Consider the following 24,183-nt stretch of genomic DNA (forward strand, 5'->3'; position numbering starts at 1 on the left):
TGTTTTGTTGACGGAGCTTCTCACTAGAAACAGCTTTTCAAATTAACGGCAGAGTTACTAATAGAATTGACTTTTCAAATCACCTGTTTACTACTACCTTTACTACCTTTATCAATTTGAATAGAATAGAATAGTCTATGGTTTGTGTTTGCCCTAAATCAACAAGCCGTTGTGACTAAACGCACGTAGCACGCAGCTGCGCTTACGATCAACGATCTGTATCCGACGTATGACGATTGACGAGTTTGGTCTGGTCTGACCCTAGACTGTCAGAGTGAGCAACTGATCAGTGAGTCTGACGCCGACCGGCGAAGTGCTTGCGCGTGCGTTTGCTGTGCGCAACACAGCACTCTTTGTTTACAAACAATAAATTATCTCTGACCCTCGTGTTTTATCAACCGTTCACCAAATTTGTCACTGGACACAGACTTTTAGAGGTAAGTAGTGCGTTAAACTTTATTTTATTACGCAGTTTAACATTATAAATGTTAATTAATATGTGGTGCATGTCTTAAGATTCACAAGGTTTGTTTTGATGTTGTTTACCACTTTGATTGATTGTTTTATTATGGAATCTCGTTAATTACGAATATTTTTAATAAATCTATCTGTATTAAGTATTGACGATGGTGTTTGGTTGAGAAAATGATTTATCTGTTTTGTCGTATACCTAGTATATATTGTTGGTTAACTTTGCTTTTCTTAACTTTCTTTTCGTAACTTTTGAGAACTTTCATATTGTTAACTGATATCGAAGTAATATAGGTAGGTAGGTACTCAACTACTCAGATGGTTTGTGTAGTTGAGTACCTACCTACCTATATTAAGACATGTTTTTAATTTTAATTTGTTTTCTGGCGATATGTGGAGTAAGTACCTATTTGAGTTTATTATTGATAGGTTCTTAGCATTTAATTGTTTATTGATAGATTATCCAGAATAACACATTGCATGCCTTGTAACATGTTGATGTATTAAGTATCGGCAATCTTTTTCACTTTTTTTTAATAAAACATATAGCTAGCTATATGTTGACTACTACTATAATAATTATATCTGATGGAAAGTAGTAATGCGGTCTAATTTGGAGAGCGCTTACTTAGGATGCCTCTTGTCTAGAGGTATTTAAATTGTAAAACTACTTAACATACCATCAACTATTAGGTACTGCCAAAAAAATATCAGTTTACCCTTCCAGACAATACTCTGTTATAGGCAGATGTAGGTCAAGGTGGCGTGTTTTTCAAACCATAGCAAGATATTCACCCGAAAATAAAATATCCACAAAAAACTGTGGCTACTCATAAAATCTAGATTTTTTTTCAGAAACCCAAAGCGTAATTTTGTCACGATGTTTTAAAATTCGACAGTCTGAGGTCCGAATTCATATCTTTCTCAATTTTCACGAGATTTCAAGTGTCGCGAATCCTAGGCCTACATGTCAAGAGAGAGATAGAGATGAATTGAAAACTCACATTGTCGTGTGTCACAAATTTTTTCTATGGTGGTAAACAAAGTACTAGGTACTAGATTTGACAAGTTTTAGACTGACTGTAGACTGTAGCTATTTATAGCCTTTGTTATGTCTACCAACATAAGCTATATTTTCTAGTTTTCAAAGCGTTTGCGATCGTAGAAAAAGAATCGACGTGCCACCTGGCTACGGCAGCAGCTCAAGCCTCAACGTCCTGTTTTATAGGTTAACGTGTTCCATTTTTAGACTATGATGACTATACTATACCTCTAATACACGCTCAGAATAATAGTGTTGATGCCTAGATAAGATGTCTACCTACAACTTTATTGTGATTCAGAAACATTCCAAACCAGTAATGCAATAAAAGTCAATAAAAAACAGTGTTGCCAGTTGGATCTTATGAGAAGTTACCCGAAATATTAAAAAAAGTAACCTTTTTGTGTAAAAAGTAACCTTTTGACTACTACTACTCTTGCTTTTTGCGTTCCACAGCATGGCTAAGCCTCTGGGGGCTAAAGTAATTTTGTTTTTTTTTTTTTAATATCTGTCTGTTATGAATACTAGCCAAGTACTAAATTACTACAAACCGAAGGAGATTTTACTCGTAAATAGAATCATCTTCAGTAAGGCCCTGATTGTTTGCCTTTTACTTATGGGATAAGAAAAATACAATTAAAGAGCAAGGATTTAAAAAACAATAGATTTCTTAAATTCATACTTGATTTTTTTAAGAAATTCAATGTGACTGCAACTTGCTTATTTCGCAACGTCAATTGTAACGTCTTCATTTATACTGAGATTGACACAGAAACATCGATGAGTTCTTGAGCATTTGTCCGCATTTCTTGATTTAACGACCGTTCTGTTTTAGATATACGAAATTGTAAGTTAATTCTAAAAATTCCGAAATATCACGTAAAAGTAACCTTTTTATTAATGTAACCTAAAAGTTACCAATGCAGTCAAAAAATAACCTAAAAGGTTACAAAAGTAACCTTCTGGCAACACTGATAAAAAACTAATGTAGATTGTAGATATAGGTACCTACCTCAGCAGACTATGTTCAGTAAGTAGTGGACGTTGAATCTATAGTAATCTATAGTTACATTATATAGCTGAAGAGTTTGTTTGTTTGAACGCGCTAATCTCAGGAACAACTGGTCCGATTTAAAAAATTCTTTCAGTATTAGATAGCCCATTTATCAAGGAGGGCTATAGGCTATTTTATCCCCGCATTCCTACGGGAACGAGAACCACGCGGGTGAAACCGTGCGGCATCTACTAGTGTTTAAGATAATACGTAGTCACATAGGTACTTTTACCTACCTAGGTAAATATAAATAGTTATCACTATAAATAAATATTTAACTTCAAACATTTTAGAAAATAGGTAGCTAACTGTAGCTAATAAGTAGGTTACCTACTTATTTGAATATAGGTACAATCAAAGATTAAAGAATAATGCAAAATTCCTACACAAATATATTCTCAAGTCAGTACGACACGAAGTCTTGCATCAGTAATCTTCAATATTACCGGCTTTACCAAGCTGCATGTAAAGACTCTTTCTGTATTATCATTTTTCTGTGAGTACAATATACATACCTACTAAATACCTATATGGGTACAAACACCAACATATTTCTTTAAATGTCGCAAACCCTAATGAATCAGGTTATACAAGACATGTTGCACATTAAAATCCAAGTCTATATATAGCAATAACCGGTATAAAGAGGAAATAATAATAACGAACGTACCTACCTACCTACGAATTTTCAAACTGTGGGGTGGGGCCATTGATCCGGAATCTGAGGATTTGGCATTCACATCACGGGAATGAGAAATAAGGAACAAATGAGTGCCAAATGATCTGACAAGTGACACGCGGTGAAATTGTGACATTCGAATTTCGAATTCATCGAAGCGTGTTATGAAAGCACAAATCCTGGATGTAATGTCAATCACAAATTGATTGAGGCATAGACCAGGAGCTGTGAGGATGTGGGTATACATAATCTGAGGACCGCATTCTGTTTACAGTTTTGAACTCAGAAAAGCATTCAGATTACGATTCTGCATGATGCCAGGTCCATTATTTTGGTATACCCCCCTTTGATGTCGAGTTTATGGAGCGAACAAATGCTTATTATTTAGAATATCTATTTTTTCATCATTACATTAACACACTAATAGCTAATGCCTGCAGCAGATAAAACTTATGTTGGTTGCGATATGCATGACAACCAACACACGGTCAGTTTTGTCGACTATCAAGCCGCTGCCTGTGCTTGCGCCACCCTATCGAAAAATACATACCGCTAAGCGATTTAGCGTTCCGGTACGATAACTTGTAGAAACCGAAAGTGTGGATTTCATCCTACTCTTAACAAGTTAGCCCGCTTCCATCTTAGATTGCATCATCACTTACCATCAAGTGGGATTGTAGTTGTAGAATCTATTCAAACTGTCGGTTGAAGACGAAGAAGATAAGACAACAACGATAGTGGATCTAAATAATGTGCAAGAACAAATCTTTCATCTTTCAAGTATACCTACTTCTTAGTTCTTATAAGTCGAAAAGTTACGTAGATATGATATGACGAATAGATACAGAAGTCCAAGGTATCTTAAACCTCTGTATCTTACCTCTTACCTTTGTATCTTAACCGAAGTTTTTGCGGACACTGTTACAATTAAATCAATGTCAAGGCTGATAATTTGGTAGATACCATTGTAACATTCACAAAGAGCAATATTGCGTAACCGAATTCACCTTATAGAACAACGTAATTGACAATTTGTTGTCTGGATTTGTGCTGTTTACTTTATCGAATAAGTGGTTTTCTTTAACTTAACGTTATTTCACCAAAATCACGACAAAGGAGATGGTCCAAAATTAGCCCCAGGATCATTGTACCCTGGCGGAAATAAAAGATTATATTTTCGATTATACAAATCTACGAATTCATTCTCTCCCAAGAAATGCAACACTAATAGGGGTAATATTCAGGAGGTCACAGTCTGTTAGCGACCAAGTCTCGGATCTGTAATTTAGTATCAAGTTAAGACGATCGAAATCCGTGTATGTAGGTATAAACGTCAAGTTTGACTATTTGTAGATACTATCACCGATTAAATGTAAGGTGTGTCTTCCTTACCACATGAAATTGGTAGAGTAAATTGTACCCAGTCGGTAGTTAGAGCAGCAAGCGATAAAATAAAAAAAAATTATGGTTCGGCAGGCAGGTTTTGCTGAGAAGAGCTTGCAAAAAATTTTTAATAAAAAAAATACAACCGACTTCAAAACCTAAAAACGTACCCACTAAACTAAAAAGCGAAAAATAACATCATAATATGTTCTACCTGCTGATCAGTATGAAGTCGGTGCTAAGCCGGTGATGTATTAATTCAAGCCATGTGAGAATATCTTATAGATTTAGATTTTGCAGACAGTGTTGTTTCATGTGGTCCTGTCAGAAATGGCTTAAATTAAGACAACACCGGCTAAGCACCGACTTCATACTGATCAGCAGGTAGAACATATTATGATGTTATTTTTCGCTTTTTAGTTTAGTGGGTACGTTTTTAGGTTTTGAAGTCGGTTGTATTTTTTTTATTAAAAATTTTATTATTTTTCAATTTTTAGTGTAAAATTTCATCTCAAACGAATACATCAGACCCCTAATGACAGTCACAACCCATCTTGGTACAAAATTCTCAGCAATACAAATTAATCAAGCCCAAGCACAAGGTAGCTACCGTAAACCGTCAAGGGGTTCCCTTCATTGACCTTGGTCTTCATCATCAGACCCATAATAACAGACACAACTCATCTAGGTAGAAAGTTCTCAGCAATACGAACTAATCAAGGCCAAACACAAGGTAGTTACTGTAAACTGTTAAAGAGTTCCCTTAATTGTCCTTGGTCTTCATCACCAAACCCCTAAATGACAGTCACAACCTATCTATGTGGAAAGTTCTCATTAATACAAATTAATCAAGCCCAAACACAAGGTAACTGCTGTAAATCGCCAAGGAGTTCCCTCGTCTGTTTTATGACTCCATCATCAGATCGATTTCAAACCTTCATAATTTTGTATTTCTTAAAGGTACTAAATGGAAAAGTTTACGAACATACTAGACACCCATATAATTTTCGAAAGTTCCCCTCATTTTCTCCAGGATTCCATCATCAGATCTTGACATGATGGCAATGGGACCAAATGGGGACTATACCGTTTCAAACAAAAAAAGAATTTTTGAAATTGGTCCAGGCGTCTTTGAGTAATCGGTGTACATACATAAAAAAAAAAAAAAAAAAAAAATACCGACCGAATTGAGAACCTCCTCCTTTTTGAAGTCGGTTAATAAACTCAACAGCTGTTTATAATAATCATTCTTTACAACATTTATTATCAAAACATAAAGTAATTAATTATACATAATACCTATTATAGAGGGTAGAGATAAGGCTAACGATCTATGTATAAATAAAGTCCGAAGAAATACCATCCATGCTCGGGGTACCTATTTCAATGTGTTTCTTTCTTTCTTTAATTTTTACATAAATACTCTTAATTTGGATCTAAATCATACTTCTCTTTGACATGAAAAGGGGACTGCCCACTGGCCCATACAACGTCGGCCCAGGTAACCCCCGTATAAAGTATATGGAAAGGATAATATGATGTATAAATAAGAATAGCCGTGATAGCCCAGTGGATATGACCTCTGCCTCCGATTCCGGAGGGTGTGGGTTCGAATCCGGTCCGGGACATGCACCTCCAACTTTTCAGTTGTGTGCATTTTAAGAAATGAAATATCACTCACTCAATCGGTGAAGGAAAACATCGTGAGGAAACCTGCATACCAGAGAATTATCTTAATTCTCTGCGTGTGTGAAGTCTGCCAATCCGCATTGGGCCAGCGTGGTGGACTATTGGCCTAACCCCTCTCATTCTGAGAGGAGACTCGAGCTCAGCAGTGAGCCGAATATGGGTTGATAATGGTAATGGTAAAGATTGACTGGATATTTGCAAAATAAATAAGATTATAAAGATTACTTTATCGTAATTAGATAAAAATTCATACAGTTTTAGCTTCCTTACATTAAATGTGACATTTTTCAATATATGAATCATAAACATCATTATGGACACGATCATTATGTACCTACCACGTCATTAAATCGTACCATTTTGTATGGGGCGTTTTTCAGGGATCCGCGGCAGCGCCGCAAATCTGACCCTTTAAATCCCTGTAGCTCCGAAAGTAATGATCGCAGATACCCTGTTACTTTTACAAAATTGCTTTACTATTATCGTACTCTTAATTTATATACAATTAAAAAAACTGTCATCATCCCTATTTAGAAACCGATCACAGGTATATTAAACGGATTCAGCAATAGGCACCGCAGTGTACTGCGTATCAAATAGATTGTCATGCTAAGTATTTGTATGAGGTGACACATGGTGTACCTATTTGCGAGATAAATTGAAACGTTAGAACACCTGTTCCCAGAATACACATATCTATACTAATATTATAAAGAGGAAAACTTTGTTTGTATGTCTGTTTGATTGTAATAAATAGGCTCAAAAACTACTGGACCGATTTTAAAAAATCTTTCACCATTCGAAAGCTGCATTATCCACAAGTAACATAGGCTTAATTTTATTTTGAAAAAAATAGGGTTCCGTTAAATATTTGGGGTTTTTGAACACAAGATGTAAAAAATCAACCAGAAAAGTTACTTATTTTGCTTACGCTGCCTAAACTATAAAAGATAGAACCATAAAATGTTCTTATTAATTGTAGATCTTATAAATACCTACAAAAAAGTCCACAAACTATACCAATCTATACCAATCTATGTCGATTTAGGCACAACAATCATTTTCTTAGTTAATAATTTATTTTTTACTATATTTAAACGCATTTATTTTACTCATGTTATTAATCTTATCAAAATAAATTATTAGGTAGGTAGGAGTAGGGTAGGGGTAGGGTAGGCATAGGGTAGGGATAGGGTAGGGGTAGGATAGGGGTAGTTGAAAGTTTACATCGAGTTTAAGAGTGTGCAATATGTAATTTGGTGGTTACAAATGGTTCTGGATCTCAGATTCTGGAAAAGTTAGGAGCCTGATATTTGGGTAAATGATATTTCAAAGTGTTAGCTTCGTTATGACTATACAAAATACACTATTTGTAAAACTTTTCTCGATAGTTTATTTTTTTGAAAAATACATGTTTTGCTCACATTTTGCTTTCAATCTCCGGAAAAGCAAACTTATTTTTTTAAATTTTTGTTTTGTATAGAAAATTAGGTATAAATCTTGAATATGGCCATTTTGTTTTTCGTTATGTTGTTTAATTTACTTGCAATTAGTTAAAAATGGTTTTAGCGCTCACGTCATAAAATTTGCGTCGCGCGTCAATCGCTCCGTGCTTTTCACTCACGTGAAAGTCATAATTCGGCGTCTCGTTTGCGCTTCGAATTTTATCCATATCGTACCGACACGCTACGCGCTCTTAACGCGGACAAAGTCGCGGGAGTCAGCTAGTCTGTAATACACGTACATATATGCCTTTATAAATTCCACCAGTCTTACGTTCAAGTGAAATGTTTTAATTAACTTTGTAACTTCTGGCTGGATTCGTAATACAAGACGCCCATTGTGTTTCAGTAATTAATGATTTGTATAATATTTGAACTACACTGCCTTTATAAAGCTGTACTGTAATTACTTCAAACAAGGGACCAATGCCCCAGAGGGTTTGCAAAGGATGTTTTAGTTTTGATACCTAAAATGTACTCGTATCGTAAACGGATGTAGTCAAGTAGGTAGATAAATCACGATTTAATAAAATTACTAAATTCTGAGGAATAGGGATGATGACAGATGACAGTTTTTTAAATTGTATATAAATTAAGAGTATGCTAATAGTAAAGCAATTTTGTCAAAGTAACAGGGTATCTGCGATCATTACTTTCGGAGCTACAGGGATTTAAAGGATCAGATTTGCGGCGATGCCGCGGATCCCTTAAAAACGCTCCATACAAAATGGCACGAGTTAGTGACGTCGTTGGCTCGCTGATCGTTAGATTTGTATGGGCGTAATTACTAATATCTTTGTTATTTGTGCGTTTATGTTAATAGTTCATTTATTGAAAATGTCACATTTAATGTAAGGAAGCTAAAACTGTATGAATTTTTATCTAATTACGATAAAAGATTTTTATTACATTTTGAAATTTTATAATCTTATTTATTTTGCAAATATCCAGTCAATCTTTGCTTTTTATGTATAAATTAGTTAACATTGACCTTATTTATTCGAATTTATTATAAAAATCAATATATTCCAACCTAGTCATCATCATTACCATTGCTGAAGGAAGTCATCGATATAAATCATTAGATGGGCCCCCCCATACTAAAGAACGCACAATTTTGTCATTACTCATAGACGTGCACGCACATCTTATCGTACGTACGTAACAAGAACATGCTGTGAGTGGACGTGGACTTAAAAAAAATATTTATTGTTTTTTTTTTATTTTAATCCCTTAATTATGTCTTCGTGTTTATTTTGAAAGTGTAAAAACACAAGCCACAATAAGAGAAATGTGTTACGAGTGATGACGTACTCAATGCGCGAAACCAATGACAATTCCGCGAATTAAAATGCACACAACTGAATTCGAACCCACACCCTCCGGAAACGTAGGCAGAGGTCACATCCACTGGGCTATCACGGCTTTCTACTGACGTAATGTGGTAAAAAAGGAATAGAAGCTTACACAGATTTACTCGCGGATGAAGTCGCGGACATTCGCTTGTACAAAATTGTATTATTTTAAATTCATAATAGGTTTTACGGATTAAAACAATAATCCTAAAAACGTCCGATGTTATCTCATTTTTAACCCACGGTATAATTCCCACATATTTCTATAAATAAATAATGGCCTATTTGTCTGTTTATATAAAATTACACACTAATGAGAGATAACCTTGAAGTGATATCTAATATAATTATATAATTAATAAAACTAAAGTAAGTAAATATTTACATATCATTTGAATGACTTCATTAATCACCGGGGACCCATTCATATTATAATTATGTATGCTTATAATTACCGTTAAGTTATATATAAGTATACTTAGTATTATATTATGTTAGCAACTCACCATCCAATAAGGGAGAAACCACACGGTGCGGTGTCGCTGCGGCGCCTCCACATAAATAAATATCAATGACTAGCGGACGCCCGCGACGTCGTCCGCGTGGAATTTAGTTTTTCACAAATCCCTCGGGAACCATGAATTTTTCCGGGATAAAAAGTAGTATATGTGTTAATCCAGGCTATAATATATCTTAATACCAAATTTCAGCTAATTCGGTTCAGTAGTTGAGGCGTGAAAGAGTAACAAACATTCATATCATCAAAATCATCAGTTTTCGCAAATCTTGGGAAACCATGGATTTTTTCGGTATAAAAAGTAGCCTATGTGTTAATCCAGAGTAAAATCTATTTCCATTCCAAATTTGAGCTAAATCGTTTGAGTAGTAGCGGCGTTATAGAGTAACAAACATCCAAACATACATCCAAACATCCATACAAACTTTCGCGAGTAAAAATCAATGATATGCCAGACCGCAGACGGTGCGTTGCGACGCAACACGCTGCAGGCAGCGCTGCAGAAACGTGGGTATACTTGATCGTCAGTGGCTAGCATAATAGCTGGTAGGGTGGTAGGTAATACTAATAATATAGGTTGTTACCCAATCGCAGTATAGAAAAGTAGAGTCATTTATAGAACTCTTTTCAGAAGCGTCTGTAATCATTTTACAAACGCTTATGAAAAGTGTTCTGTTTGAAATAAACAAATTGGATATATTTATTGACTACCTATATAGGACAAAAGAAAATGTAAGTCATAATATTGCATTAATAGTATTAAAAGTATCTATTAATACCTACACTATTAATAGTATCTATTCCTTTCAATCAAGTGTCGTGTTTTAATTAAAGCCGTTTCTGAATGAACCACAGAAATTTTGCAATTTAAACGTCTTGAATAAAACATCACTTGGCACCGCCTTCAAACTGATCAGAAGGTAGCAAATAGGTACGATGTTATTTTTGCTTATTAGTTTAGGTGAATTTTTGTGTTGCGATGTTATTTTTGCTTATTAGTTTAGGTGAATTTTTGTGTTGGAAGCCGGTTGATTTATTTTTATGTTCGTTGTTATGTACAATAAACATTGTCATTGCGTGCAATAAAGAATTTAAAAAAAAACATACATACAGCCGAACGTAGAACCTCCACCTTTTTGGAAGTCGGTTAATAAATAAAATATCTATTATCTACTGCGTAATACTCGTAAGTTTGTTTAAGGCTTAAACTTAGTGCTACGTAATTTACGCTGTCAAATGGGTAAATAATATGCCTGATAGTGAAAAATTTACAGTGTACAATGTGCTGTAAGAGTGCTGAGAGATAAAATAGTAGAATAGGAAACATTTACAAAATATAGGATTGCCAAACTCGACTGTAGACTAGACTATAGACTCTCTAGTCTCTTGTCTTGTCTACAGTGTATTATTTTCACGACATGAAGTATCTTATAACCGTGATTGTTGTATTTTCTCAAATTGTGCTAAGTTGCATTTTAATTCATGAAGTAGTTTTGTAGTGACACATTTGAAAAATGTTTAGTTTTAACTTACTTGGTTTTTTAATGGATTGGCTGTTAATGTGATAATGTCGTGATAAACAATTAGCTATTCCTATTACAACAAGCAATTAAAACTGATACAAATCATTTGATTAGTCCATACTCGATATTCTGGCAACATGCAGAATCGTAATCTGCATGATTTCGTGAGTTCAAAACTGTAAACAATATGCGGTCTACGAATTATGCACACTCAATACATTACAGCGCCTGGTCTAATGCATTACATGATCTCAGATATCTAGTATCTGATTCGGTATTTAGTTACACAGCGTGGTACGTATCTAATAAGTATGTACTTACAAAATATATACCAAGGTACCTTATTGGTCAAGCGCACGTAAGAACAGACGTAATGGTTCCGTGATCAATAAAGGAAAAAAATACTGAAACACTATAGTTTTTGTCTTCTTCTTCTTCTTCGTCTGAAAAGCCGAATAAGGTGTCGTATTTATTTGGATAAAGATAATGAAGCAGGAGCAGTTACATAGGCCGTATGTATTGAAGTTATGACACTAATAACAGACTAAGATGTCGTGGGTGATATCCTAAATTATACTGAAATCTTAACTTTTCCTTGGTAACTTAGATGTAAATGCCTACATTCAAAACAAAATACTAAACAATTCAAGCACCTTCCAACTTCTATCGGCTGTTCGAACTATGTGCCCCGCCCATTGGTACTTTAGCTTCGTGACTCGTTTTATATTTGGTTCTTCTGCGGATCTCCTCATTTCTGATTCGATCACGCAGAGATACTCCGAGCATAGCTCGTTCCATCGTCCGCTGTGATTTACAATAAATAAATTAAAATCTGTTAATTTAAAATTACAAACAAACACTTCTATTTTATTTATTTGACCTATTAACGAATGAACGTAATATTGTTCTGATAGCATAAACTAAATTGGAATTGGATATAGAGATATCTTTGATAGCAACAATGTATTAGTATCTTGGTCAATTATTTATATGTTTCTAGTTTAACGGGTATTTTGAACCACGATTGTCGTGATAATTTTATATTTATATGCGGTCTATATCTATACTTTGTACCTACTTCTGTTAATGTTTCTTTGTATTTTAACAAAATATCAAAATTGTAATGTTAGCTTTCTCTTACAACAATATTTTCTTATTTCCCTACTCTTCGTAAGTTGTACTTAATTTCTTTCATATTCTGTTATGACTTACTCATTAAGTTATTTTTTTAAATAGGTAGGTACTATCCTAGTAAATGTACCTCACCTAATACTTTCACGATACGGTTATAAATATCACAGTTTTGGTTGATTTTAATGTAAAAGCTAATCGGAACGTACAAAATTACGGACAGACATGTAGTACATAGCCATAATTCGATGGTAAACCAGGGCCAGACTCTACATCGAGAGGTAATGGGTTCGATTCCCACCCGCGGGACCATTGTCGTAACACTGACTTTCCGACGACATTCTAATTGACATTGGACGATAATGGGAATATTTGTCTTAAATGTGAAAGATATTGGCATTTTTTTTAATAAAAAAAAATCATCATCATCATCATCATTATCAGCCAAAAGACGTCCACTACTGGACATAGGCCTCTTGCATGAACTTTCAAGCACAACGATCTTGTTTCACCACCAACGTCCGTCGGCTCTTCGAACTATCTAACCTGCCCATTGCCACTTCAGCTTCGCGACTCGCTGAGCTGTGTCAGTGACGGTTCGTCTGCGGATCTCCTCATTTCTGATTCGATCACGCCAGATCGTGTTGTCAGTGATGACCTACGGATCCGAGACTTGGTCGCTATAAGGCTCAAAATCACTCAGCGGGCGATGGAGCGAGCTATGCTTGGTATTTCTCTGCGTGATCGAAAAAAACATTTATACCTATTGAACTCATAAACTGTTTGTTGGCTACGTACCTAATTTTGAAATTGTTGGAGGTAATCGTAAACAAAAATATTGCAAACAAAAAATTCGAAATGCTGACTAACTGTAATCATTCTTGTATTGTTTCACTTGCACTTGCGATATTAATAAAAGCAGGTCATCGATCTCGTTTTGCAATGTTGCCTGCCATGTTACGTGTTATGTATGTATATATATTGTTTATATTTATCACAATGCGTGCTTGACAAGAACTGCCCTTTGTGATGAGTCAACTCTAGTTGCACAGTGGGATTTGTCATAATTTTCTTTTAAATAAGTACCTACTAGCGAGCGTTCAAGACTAAAAACAAGATATTCGCGAGAATAACAAGGTAAGCTTTTATCCCTTTTTTAACCCGTTACATCTTATAATTTATAGATACTCAATGTATTTTCTACACAATAATTAAAATTAAATTTAAATTAAATATTCTAAACTAAAATTAAAGGTAATATTATGATTTTTACTCAACCAATATTTTATTTAAGTATTAGTATTATAAATGAAAAATATATAATTTACCAATTTTCAAATACATCACTTGGAAAATGGGTGATATGCTACTTTTAAAACAAAGCCACCTATTGTAAGCGGAATATTGTATAGAATCTAAATGACTTTAAAGTTAATTATTACATCCAATCTGGGTTAGGTATTCATTAATTTCGCGAAACAATGATAACTTATACGAACCTCTAGATTCCGTAACCCACTTTGGGAATCACTGATTATGAATATCTGTGACAATAAATGGTTTAGGCTTTCGTAATAAAGTACTTACATATTATTATGAGTACTTTAGTAGTAGAGCTTTTTGATGATAGAGCTCGTCGGGAAAATACCAGCGTGATGCTTAGCTGAGCTAGAAACTCTGCAGGCTAATTCACTAACTTTGACGTATGTTAGTCGACATACACGAAATTAGAATATATAACAAATGTCATACGCCTACTTACAAATGAAGTCATATGTACGCATGTATGTATGTCGTCTCTATTAAGGCGAAGGTAACCTTACCAATACTTCTGTTTGTATTTCTGTCTGTGAGTCCACCGAGAATATCGAATTCTGTGCACTCTCTTTAAGCAATAAAACTCTCAAATGCAGCAAATAAATTAAAATAAATTGAGAGATAAATGAAAATAAAAAATCGTAATAAATTTTCCCGCAAAACTCCTACTCTGTTTACAGGCGATGGTTTTCCAAATTTCCACTTACACTAGCCACTCGCGATCTTTACCGTCAAGTCTGTAGAACGCCTAGGGATGTAGGCAGGGGATAAATATCGAAACGTAGTTATAGATATTATGGTAACGATATTTTTTCCCTGTTCACATCCCTAAACGTGCTGGTGATTTGACGGTAAACTTAATCGTACGAGTAAGTGGCGTTCGGTACCATCAGATGCGTCAACTATTAGGCATTATATCTAAAAATATGTACACTTAATTATTCATATTTACACTTAGAGATTTCGGATGAAATTGGTGACAAATGTCGCAATAATTACTTATTTTAAAAATATACCTAAGACATATAAATATGTATCATATATAGAGCAGTGTAACGTGTAATGATAAACTCCTAAAATATAGTATAAACAACACAGATACCTAAGCATTATAAAATGTTAACAATCATAATAAAGATATGCGTATATTAATGGTTCACGATTAGATAACAGTAAAACTACACATGAACGTTTATATATTTCTTCATGGAACACTTTTTTGCAAGGAACGAGATAAAAACAATAATCTACTGAAAACAAACCTGTTATAAAATTTTAATTGATTTTTGTAATTTGTTGAAACTTAGGCAATCAACGGCTTATATTGATTACCACTACAAAGTGTGGAAGAGTCTTAAGTGATATGATTTTATTTAAAAATGAAGCAGGTTTGCCCACATAAAGATAAAAGAACGTATTAGATAGTGTTGTGAAAACTGTTCTCACCGTTAGTTCTATGTTTAAGTGAATATTGCGAAGATTCCATATCTCTATCTGTGAAAAAACACTAGCAATAAAATCGACACCAGCAATTTATACTACACTAAGTCATAAAAGTGTACTTTGCAGTAGAGACTTGTAAAGATTTGTAAAAGGAAAAATCATGATATTAAATAATTATTTATAGATACTTGTATTTTAATAAAGATTCAAATGTGGTACCCTTAATATTATTTTTTTTTTCATTGTAATGCATCATTTTCATTTTCCCTTAATTGTTAATATTTTTTAATTTAGCACTAGTTAGCGGATTATACACGTATTTCGTCAGTAAAATTTTACATGCTGTATACATCTAACTAATGTCAGCGTAGTGTGTAATTTTTAACCGACTTCAAACAGGAGGAGGTTCTCAATTTGAACGGTATATATATTTTTTATCAACATTCCTAAGCGACTAAATGAAATTAAGTTACCTAGGGCCCTATCTCTAGTATAAAATATCATTCATGAGTACTATGTATATATTTACTCTATATTAGGGTATACCCTATACCTACTTACCTATACCTGAGAATATTATAACTTTATTCGACTCTAAGGTTTCAGTTTTGAAACTCATCATAGTTTTTGCCATAAGTAGACCTTAGAAAAAAAACCATATCTCACTTTTGTAACTGGATCTGACCAAAGCTCCGGATTTCGGAGGACCAGAATTTAATTAAAATTAAATAATTAAATTCCTGGAAGATTTACAACATGCAAGTATGTAGATTTATTTAAATGCAAATAACGTTAGATTAAATTAAGTAAATATTATTGTATTATTACGTTATTTGTATAATTTATTATCCTAGAGATAAGATAAAGCGGTTTATGCGACCTAATTGTATCTAATGAAGTAATTAAGCTTTATCGATACTCGAATTAGTTTTCGACGACTCCTCACTATTAGGACGTTACAAATATGTTAACGACCTTGTGATATGGGCATACTTGCATTCCAACTGTTTTACGTGCCGGTCTATCACACCTTGAAACCTGTCCAAAATGCTAGTGGAAAAAAAAGTGTTGAAAAATAATTTACTTATATATTTATTAAAATGTATAAAACAATTGTTATTGAAAAGAAAAAAATATTCTGCAAGAGCTTGTGTGATTGACGATAATAAGGTATACTTCATGAAACTTTTTGAGCGTGTTTTCTTAAAACTATAAAATAATTAGGGGGAAAGGTGATTGCCTTGATTTAAATGAAATTGATATTATGTAAAAATAGTTTTCTCTTTATTCACATATTTTTATTTCATTAAGAGGCATCTTTAAATAACTGTTGTTTTTGTTTCAAATTATATTACCTATCTATCTACTATTACATTACCTACTATAGATAGTATCTTATTATACTATAGTATATACAGATACATATATTATGCATTTGTACCTATATACTATAGTATATACAAATATGCATGAGTTTTCGAGTAATGAATAATAATAAAATTTTGGGCGAAAATCGAAACTATTTGATTTTAATGCTTAATAAACCAAAATATATCAAGTAGAAAGATTTTAGGTATTTCAAAATCTTACCTTTATAGGCTCTTGATAGGAAACGCTTATCGACTTTTAGTAGGGATTACTTAACTAATTACTTAATTAAGCACTTTTTTATCATCAAATACGTTTAAATACATATACTTATAAAAAAACGTGTCTGTTTATCATGCCTTTACAAAGAATGCAGGCTTTAAAAAATAAATAGTGATGTTAATATGTATAATAATTATCACTTCAATATTTCGGTGTGCATTTTGAATTTGACTCCCACTGTTTCTTTTTCAGGCAAAAAGCAGTGAAATGGCGCTGATAACCGAAGGGATCGATCTAGAGAGGGAATATTCGCCCAGCATGTGGTCGCAGAGGTTCTCTAGTCCTCAAGAAGTTACAAAGCATCATGTAAACGTCGTCACTGCAGGTTCGCAAATCTAATATCTAAAATTTTCACCAGACTCCTCCAAAACCGCTGGACCCATTTTTATTAAAGGGGAATGCCCACAGGCCTATATAACGTCGGCTCAGAGAACCCAGGTATACTCCCGTATAAAAGTATATGGAGATGATAATATGATGTATAAATAAGGCTCTGGTTAAATAATTGGGAAAAATTTTCTTTAAAAACAAATACATTTCTCATCAATCTTCTAGGGCAAAATGATCGCTGGTGTACTAAAGCGGGGAAGTAACATTTAAAGCTGTATTAATTTTTCACTACCAAAAACAAGAAAACGAACAAAAAAATCCAACTTACCAAGATTTTTGTAGATATAAGTAAATTGCCGGGTGGTTAGAGTAAGCCTAGGCCATTCCCTTTTAGTGCGCATATCAGGTAGATCAGAGAATCGATCAACATGTATCTTTCCTAAGTGATTGATTCCAGTTTTATAAATTTTTTATATGTTGCAGCCTGCTCTCTGTCTCTAACTGCCTCGTTGGTCCAGTGGTTAGCCCATGTGGTTTCGGATCACGAGGGCCTGGGTTCGAACTCTGGGTCGGGCTTTAAGATACTAAATTTTTCTTTCTTCTAAGAATTTTTCAGTATTCTCAGCCTGGAAATTCTTCGGAAATTGGGAATTACACCCCCGTGTCTCGGAGAGCACGATAACTCTCACTATCCTAACATCTGATAGTGGTCGTTAGTGAATTTATTTTTACCCGCCAATCTACATTAGAGCGGCGTGGCGGGTTTGAACTCCTCCCTGTCCTATAAGGAGGGAGGGCTGGCCCTGTAATGGGCCGTTAAAATAGGCTGATAATGAAGTTGAAATAGACTGATAATGATGTCGTGATAGCCCAGTGGATATGACCTCTGCCTCCGATTCCGGAGAGTGTGGGTTCGAATGCCCCGGTCCGGGGCATGCAACTCCAACTTTTCAGTTGTGTGCATTTTAAGAAATTAAATATCACGTGTCTCAAACGGTGATGGAAAACATCGTGAGCAAACCTGCATACCGGAGAATTTTCTCAATTCATGCGTGTGTGAAGTCTGCTAATCCGCATTGGGCCAGCGTGGTGGACTATTGGCCTAACCCCTCTCATTGTGAGAGGAGACTCGAGCTCAGCAGTGAGCCGAATATGGGTTGATAACGAATGATGTTGAATGATTTTGTTGCAGCAAGCGAAGCAGTAATCAACACCTTGCCTTATAAACTAGAGATAGAATATGGTTGTACTCCGGGACAGAAGTTGGACATAATAGGCACAGACCTCCCTGATGGTAAGTGGTTACCTTTATTGTGTAATTAATTTAGAGGACGCCCGCGAAATTCTGTTCCACAAATCCTGCAAGAACCATGGACTTTTCCAGGATAAAAAGTAGCCTAATTTCTTCTCCAAGTTCCTATTTATCTCTTTACAAACTTCATTCAAATCGTTTCATCTTTCTGTTACCTTTAAGGATCTACCCTTGAAAGGTATCAGAAAGACAGACTTACTTTCGCAATTTTATTTATCATCTGTCTGTGAGAGGTTGATAAGAAATATGTTTTGGTAAACTGATTTCAATGTCACGCGCCTAATCACTCTAAATAATATTTTGCTGCGCTGACATTTACACACACAAAGCCATTTGTTTTTTCAATTTACTATTCACTTTCAAATTAGGTTTATAAGCTTCTTCTTAGTTTCTATGTTCTGTCCTTCCCTGAATAGAATTCGACAGAATATCAGCGTTTTAGGTACTGATGTACCCGCAACATTCTAACTGAGTCGGATCCATTTTATTGGCACAACACATTTAATTCTATAAATAATAGTTAAAAGAATCAAGACGTGTATTAGTTTTAAGTCATCAATGTGTTGTGTTACCAAAAACACAAGCTTCTAGGAATTATTATAGTGTTAATTATTATATAAATGATAAAAAATAATTTGATATTTAATTGAGAATGTCCTGGATTTGGTCAGATTTCGTCAATTATTTACTGGTACCATTTATGTACGGCTATACTGTTTTATTTTAGTCGGGCGTATAGGTGTCAGGGTTCTAATTATTGCACTTACATGCAACATGGTCTAGTTCTAGACTCTAGACTGGAGTCGTCACTGGAAATTATGAAAATAATATGTAGGTAATAGTATAGAACAGGTAGTACAGAATGTAGTAATTACTAGTATAATAATAACCGGTTTGAGGCCAAGTTGCTATGGCAACATATATTGAATCCAATGTACTTATTAAGATGGTAAACCATAGATAGATCACGAAGCCGTGATAGCTCAGTGGATATGACCCATGCCTCCAATTCCGGAATGCGTGGATTCGGATCCGGTCCGGGGCATGCACCTCCAAATTTTCAGTTGTGTGCATTTTAAGAAATTAAATATCACGTGTCTCCAACGGTGAAGGAAAACATCATGAGGAAACCTGCATACCAGAGAATTTTCTTAATTCTCTGCGTATGTGAAGTCTGTCAATCCGCATTGGGCCAGTGTGGTGGACTATTTTCATTACCCCTTCTCTTTCTGAGAGGAGACTCGAGCTCAGCAGTGAGCCGAATATGGGTTGATAATGATCAAACCATAGATAATTACGTTAACCAATTATAAGATAGGACTGTGGTGGCTTCAAAAGGTTTCAAGGGTCCCAAGACCTCAAATAGAACCTTATTCACCTCAACTTTCAACTTAACCGTCCAAATATACAACTTTTATACATATTTTTATTATAATTTTCACTAAGCTTCTCGGCAACTCTTCGAAAAACACGTTAAAGATCAATAAGGGTCTATATAGAATGATTATCAAGAATTGACTGGAGACAGGAACCCTCAAGATGTACTAGAAAATATCAAAAAATTCAGAATTTTCTTAAAAGAAAATGAATTTTTCAATCTTGCTCAGACCTAGAACCCTGGACTTCATGTTCCGGTGACCGTCACAACAGATTATTAAGAAGAAGTAAAGTCCTTACCCTTACCCCTTACCTAGTCTATCGGCTGATAAGACTAAGATAAGGCTGGGCATAGGCCTCTTAAGATGTCGCAAAATTTTCCCGAACGCATGCCCAGCGTTCGGGAAAACCTTGCAAGTTATATAACTCAGATACAATTTTAATTTAAAATTACATTAGTATAACATAGCCACAATCCTACAAAACATGTTTACGTAGTGAAAAAGTTACCTAACCTCTTGCATCCACTACTTATTGTGTATTTTTCCTTATTGTAAAATTAAAAATAAGTTTTGTCTGGTCCAAGTGGCCAGCCATATGTACCTACGTAATAAAATTAAAATAAAAGTCACAGAGGAAATATATAATATATATATATATATATATATATATAGAGTTGTGGTTGTAGTTTCGAACAAAATTTGTTGAATTCGACAGACGGGCGTATCGAGCAAAGAATAATTGAATATGTAACTGACCAATTCTTACCTATTAGCCTAGTCTCTGAGAGTACACCACTACTACCAATTTGAGTAATTAATTTAACAATAAAATATTTATCCTACGGGTAAAATATATTCATAGTCCATACTATTAAAAAAATAAAAAAATAAAAAAAATACTAATGCGGGAGAAAAAGACAGACAGACAAGCGTCTGTCTGTCTTTTTGTCAACATTTCACAGCCAAGCCGTATATTTAGATAAGTTATATTATAGAGATACAATTCACCTGGGAACAGAACAACGACTAATTTATATGGCTAAATTGAAAGGTGTATGTAGATAAGAAGCAGGAGTAAAAATTTCGAAGAAAACGTTTGATTTTTTAGTTAAATTTGTCCCTTGTAAGTTTTCTAAAACTAAGTATTATATATCTTTTTCATTCTTTACTAGTTAGCTCTTGACTACAATCTCATCTGATGGTAAGTGATGATGCAATCTAAGATGGAAACGGGTTAACTTGTTTGTTGGGAGGAGGATGAAAATCAAACCCTTTCAAACCTTTCGGTTTCTACACGACATTGTACCGGAACGCTAACTCACTTGGCCACTAAACAAGCTACAGCCAAAGCCTTCCACCAGGCAAAATAAAATTTAAGTTTTTACCCTCATTTATTTATTATATAACATGTGTAACATATGTATAACAGTATAAAATGTCTTTATGAAGCTGGTTTTAAGAATGTCTATGTTTTAAATTTTTTTTTATTATAGTCTCATTATTCACCATTATATTTTTAGAACCAACACCCTCCGGAATCGTAGGCACAGGTCATATCCACTGGGCTATCACGGCTCTTAAAGTTTTTCATATCAATGTTAGGATATTAAAAAATATTTTGCAAGTAAATTGCGTAAAAGTTTCCTGGCACTATGATTAACATATATTTTATATACATCCTAACTGAGATATAAAAAACTGTCCAGCTATTAAACAGATGTGTGAAGGTTTAAACTACTTCGCACATAACATCATCATCATGCGTTCCAAATTCGAAAAAATCAAAATGGCGGCGTCCCACACATGTCAGATAGTTTCAATGTTCATCACGATCTATTTCAGATTCACCCATCTTAGTGTACATCCACGGCGGCTATTGGCAGATGCTCTCGCGGGAAGCGTCGCGGTACCTCGCCCAGCCGCTGCACCGGTTCCGCATCAAGACCATTGTAGTGGGCTACGACCTTTGTCCAGTTGCCACGCTGCCGGAAATAGTCAACCAAATACAGAACGCTGCCAAATTCGTATTCGAGTACGCAGAGAAGATGGGCTCGAGGTAATTTCACTATTTTTTTTTTATGGTATACTTAAGTTAACCCTTGACCACAATCTCACTTGATGGTAAGTGATGAAGCAATCTAAGATGGAAGTGGGCTAACTCGTTAGGAGTAGGATGAAAATCCACACCTCTTTCGATGTCTACACGACATCGTACCGGAACGTTAAATCGCTTGGCGGTACGTCTGTCGGTAGGGTAGTACACGGGCGAAGCCTCCCACCAGCCAAAATCATACATGGAAAGCAAGGAAAGTAGGCGGAGATGTTGTTTGGCTACGTTACTCGTCCTGCCGCATATCATACCGCTCGTCCTGTCCACATAAGCTCCAGTTAAAAGACTAGTACATGACGTCGCGATTTGCGCGAGAAGAGAGTGTTCAGACAAGGTAACGTTGCTGCAATGCGAGAAGAATTTTGTGGCTGTGGCATAAGATGCCTTTGGTCTAGTGGTCAGCCTATATGGCATCGGATCGCGTGGTTGAGTGTTCGACTCCTGGCTCAGGCTAAATATTTAACTTTTGTTCTTCCAAGACATTCAAGAAAGTGAAAATTCTCAGCCTTAATTTGGATGTTAATGGTATTACAATTCCGTGCCTTGGAGAGCGCATTAAGCCTAGACCTGAAGCGTTTCGTTATAAATAATTTTTTTTAAACACAACCGACTTTAAAATATAAACGTACCCACGAAATAATATAAAAATTTTTACCTACTGATCAGTCTGAAGGACACTCTGTAAAAAGTTACGCGTGTTCATACATAAAAAATATACGCATCAAATTCTTCCTTCTCTCCGTTTTTTCGATAGCTGATAATGATTGTGATGCATATATTTCAAGTGGCTTAACCACTGACCCAATCTTGACAAAAATATAAACAATATTTCATCATTATCAACCCATATTCGGCTCACTGCTGAGCTCGAGTCTCCTCTCAGAATGAGAGGGGTTAGGCCAATAGTCCACCACGCTGGCCCAATGCGGATTGGCAGGCGTCACACACGCAGGGAATTAAGAAAATTCTCTGGTGTGTAGGTTTCCTCGCGATGTTTTCCTTCACCGTTTGAGACACGTGATATTTAATTTCTTAAAATGCACACAACTGAGATGTTGGAGATGCCCCGGACTGGATTCGAACCTACGCCCTCCTGAATCGGAGGCAGAGGTAAATTAAACTCTGGAAACAGACATAAGTCATTTCAAAGTCGACTTCCTCATTTACTGCTGTAAAAAACCTAATAACTGGCTCGATTAAATTGATACGTTGCAGATAAGACCACCCGGAAAATAAAATTTTCTGTCGCTACCGCCGAATGTAGAGTTTAATTACGCGTATCTATATCACTTACACTTACCTACTTACCTTGAACCACAGCAGTACAATGTATTATGTCATAATTATCTTCCACTAGCGGACGCCCGCGATTTCGTCCGCGTGGAATTCAGTTTTTCACAAATCGAACCTACGCCCTCCGAACCAAAGGGTCATATCCATAGGCTATCTATCAAGTCTCTTTTTTTATTAGGTAATAATTAATTGTACTTCCCGTTCCCGTGTAAACATAAATGCCGATTTTTTTTACAACAAGACAAGTTAGCCCTTGACTACATTATCACCTGATGTAATTATGGAGTGACGATGCAATCTTAAAAGGAAGCGGGCTAACTTCTTAGGAGAAGGATGAAAATTTGCACTCCATTCGGTTTCTACACGACATCGTACCGATTACCGATTGCCTCTGGATGCTTTCAGATTTTAGTCCAAGTCCTTGAACTTAGAGCTTCCGAAGTTTCAAAGTTCAAGCGTAATATGTAATTTGCAAGCTTTCATAAAACAAAAAAAAATCTATTTTATCACAATACATTGCAGGCATGGAAAATGACAACACTCAGCAGGAATTATTTTCTCGTTTTCCGCTCACATTGGCAGCATGGGAAAATGATTGCAATACGATGTATCAATTAAAAATGAGTCTTCTAATTATAGACATTGCTTTATGTTAATTGAAATATCTTTATTAATTATTATCACTAGGTACATAGGATTTTTATTATGGTTTTTCTGTATCAATATTCTACCATTAAATTTAATGTTCAACTGTTTCCTCATTATTTAATTACGCATGCATATGGTGTATGAAAAAGGTGAAGGAAAAACATCGCAAGGAAACCTGCATACCAGAGAATTTTCGTAATTCACTACGTATGTGAAGTCTGCCAATCCGCATTGGGCCAGCGTGGTCGACTATTGGCCTAACCTCTCTTATTACGAGAGGAGACTCGTGCTCAATAGTAAGCCGAATATTGGTTGTTAATCATGACAGTTTGTGGTACTGTACTGGGTATCTGGA

The 24,183-nt window shown here is 35.1% G+C and overlaps 1 protein-coding gene across 3 annotated transcripts in view; it reads left to right on the plus strand.

Moving 5' to 3' along the window:
• Positions 1-278: 278 nt before the first annotated feature.
• LOC112055308 (kynurenine formamidase) overlaps positions 279-24,183 on the plus strand; it is a 28,554-nt gene continuing 4,649 nt past the window's right edge. The window contains exons 1-4 of one of the 3 annotated variants that reach the window (XM_024095364.2): positions 279-437; positions 16,949-17,081; positions 18,279-18,380; positions 21,620-21,833. In XM_024095364.2, coding sequence (XP_023951132.2) covers positions 16,964-17,081; positions 18,279-18,380; positions 21,620-21,833 — 434 coding nt within the window. In that variant the 5' untranslated portion in view covers positions 279-437; positions 16,949-16,963. Of the gene's footprint in view, positions 438-13,359; positions 13,484-16,129; positions 16,277-16,948; positions 17,082-18,278; positions 18,381-21,619; positions 21,834-24,183 lie in introns of those variants that run through there. The other 2 variants (XM_024095365.2, XM_024095363.2) reach the window with 2 other exon arrangements.

The sequence above is a fragment of the Bicyclus anynana genome, chromosome 4, assembly GCF_947172395.1.
Source record: "Bicyclus anynana chromosome 4, ilBicAnyn1.1, whole genome shotgun sequence".
NCBI classification, from domain to species: Eukaryota; Metazoa; Arthropoda; class Insecta; order Lepidoptera; family Nymphalidae; genus Bicyclus; species Bicyclus anynana.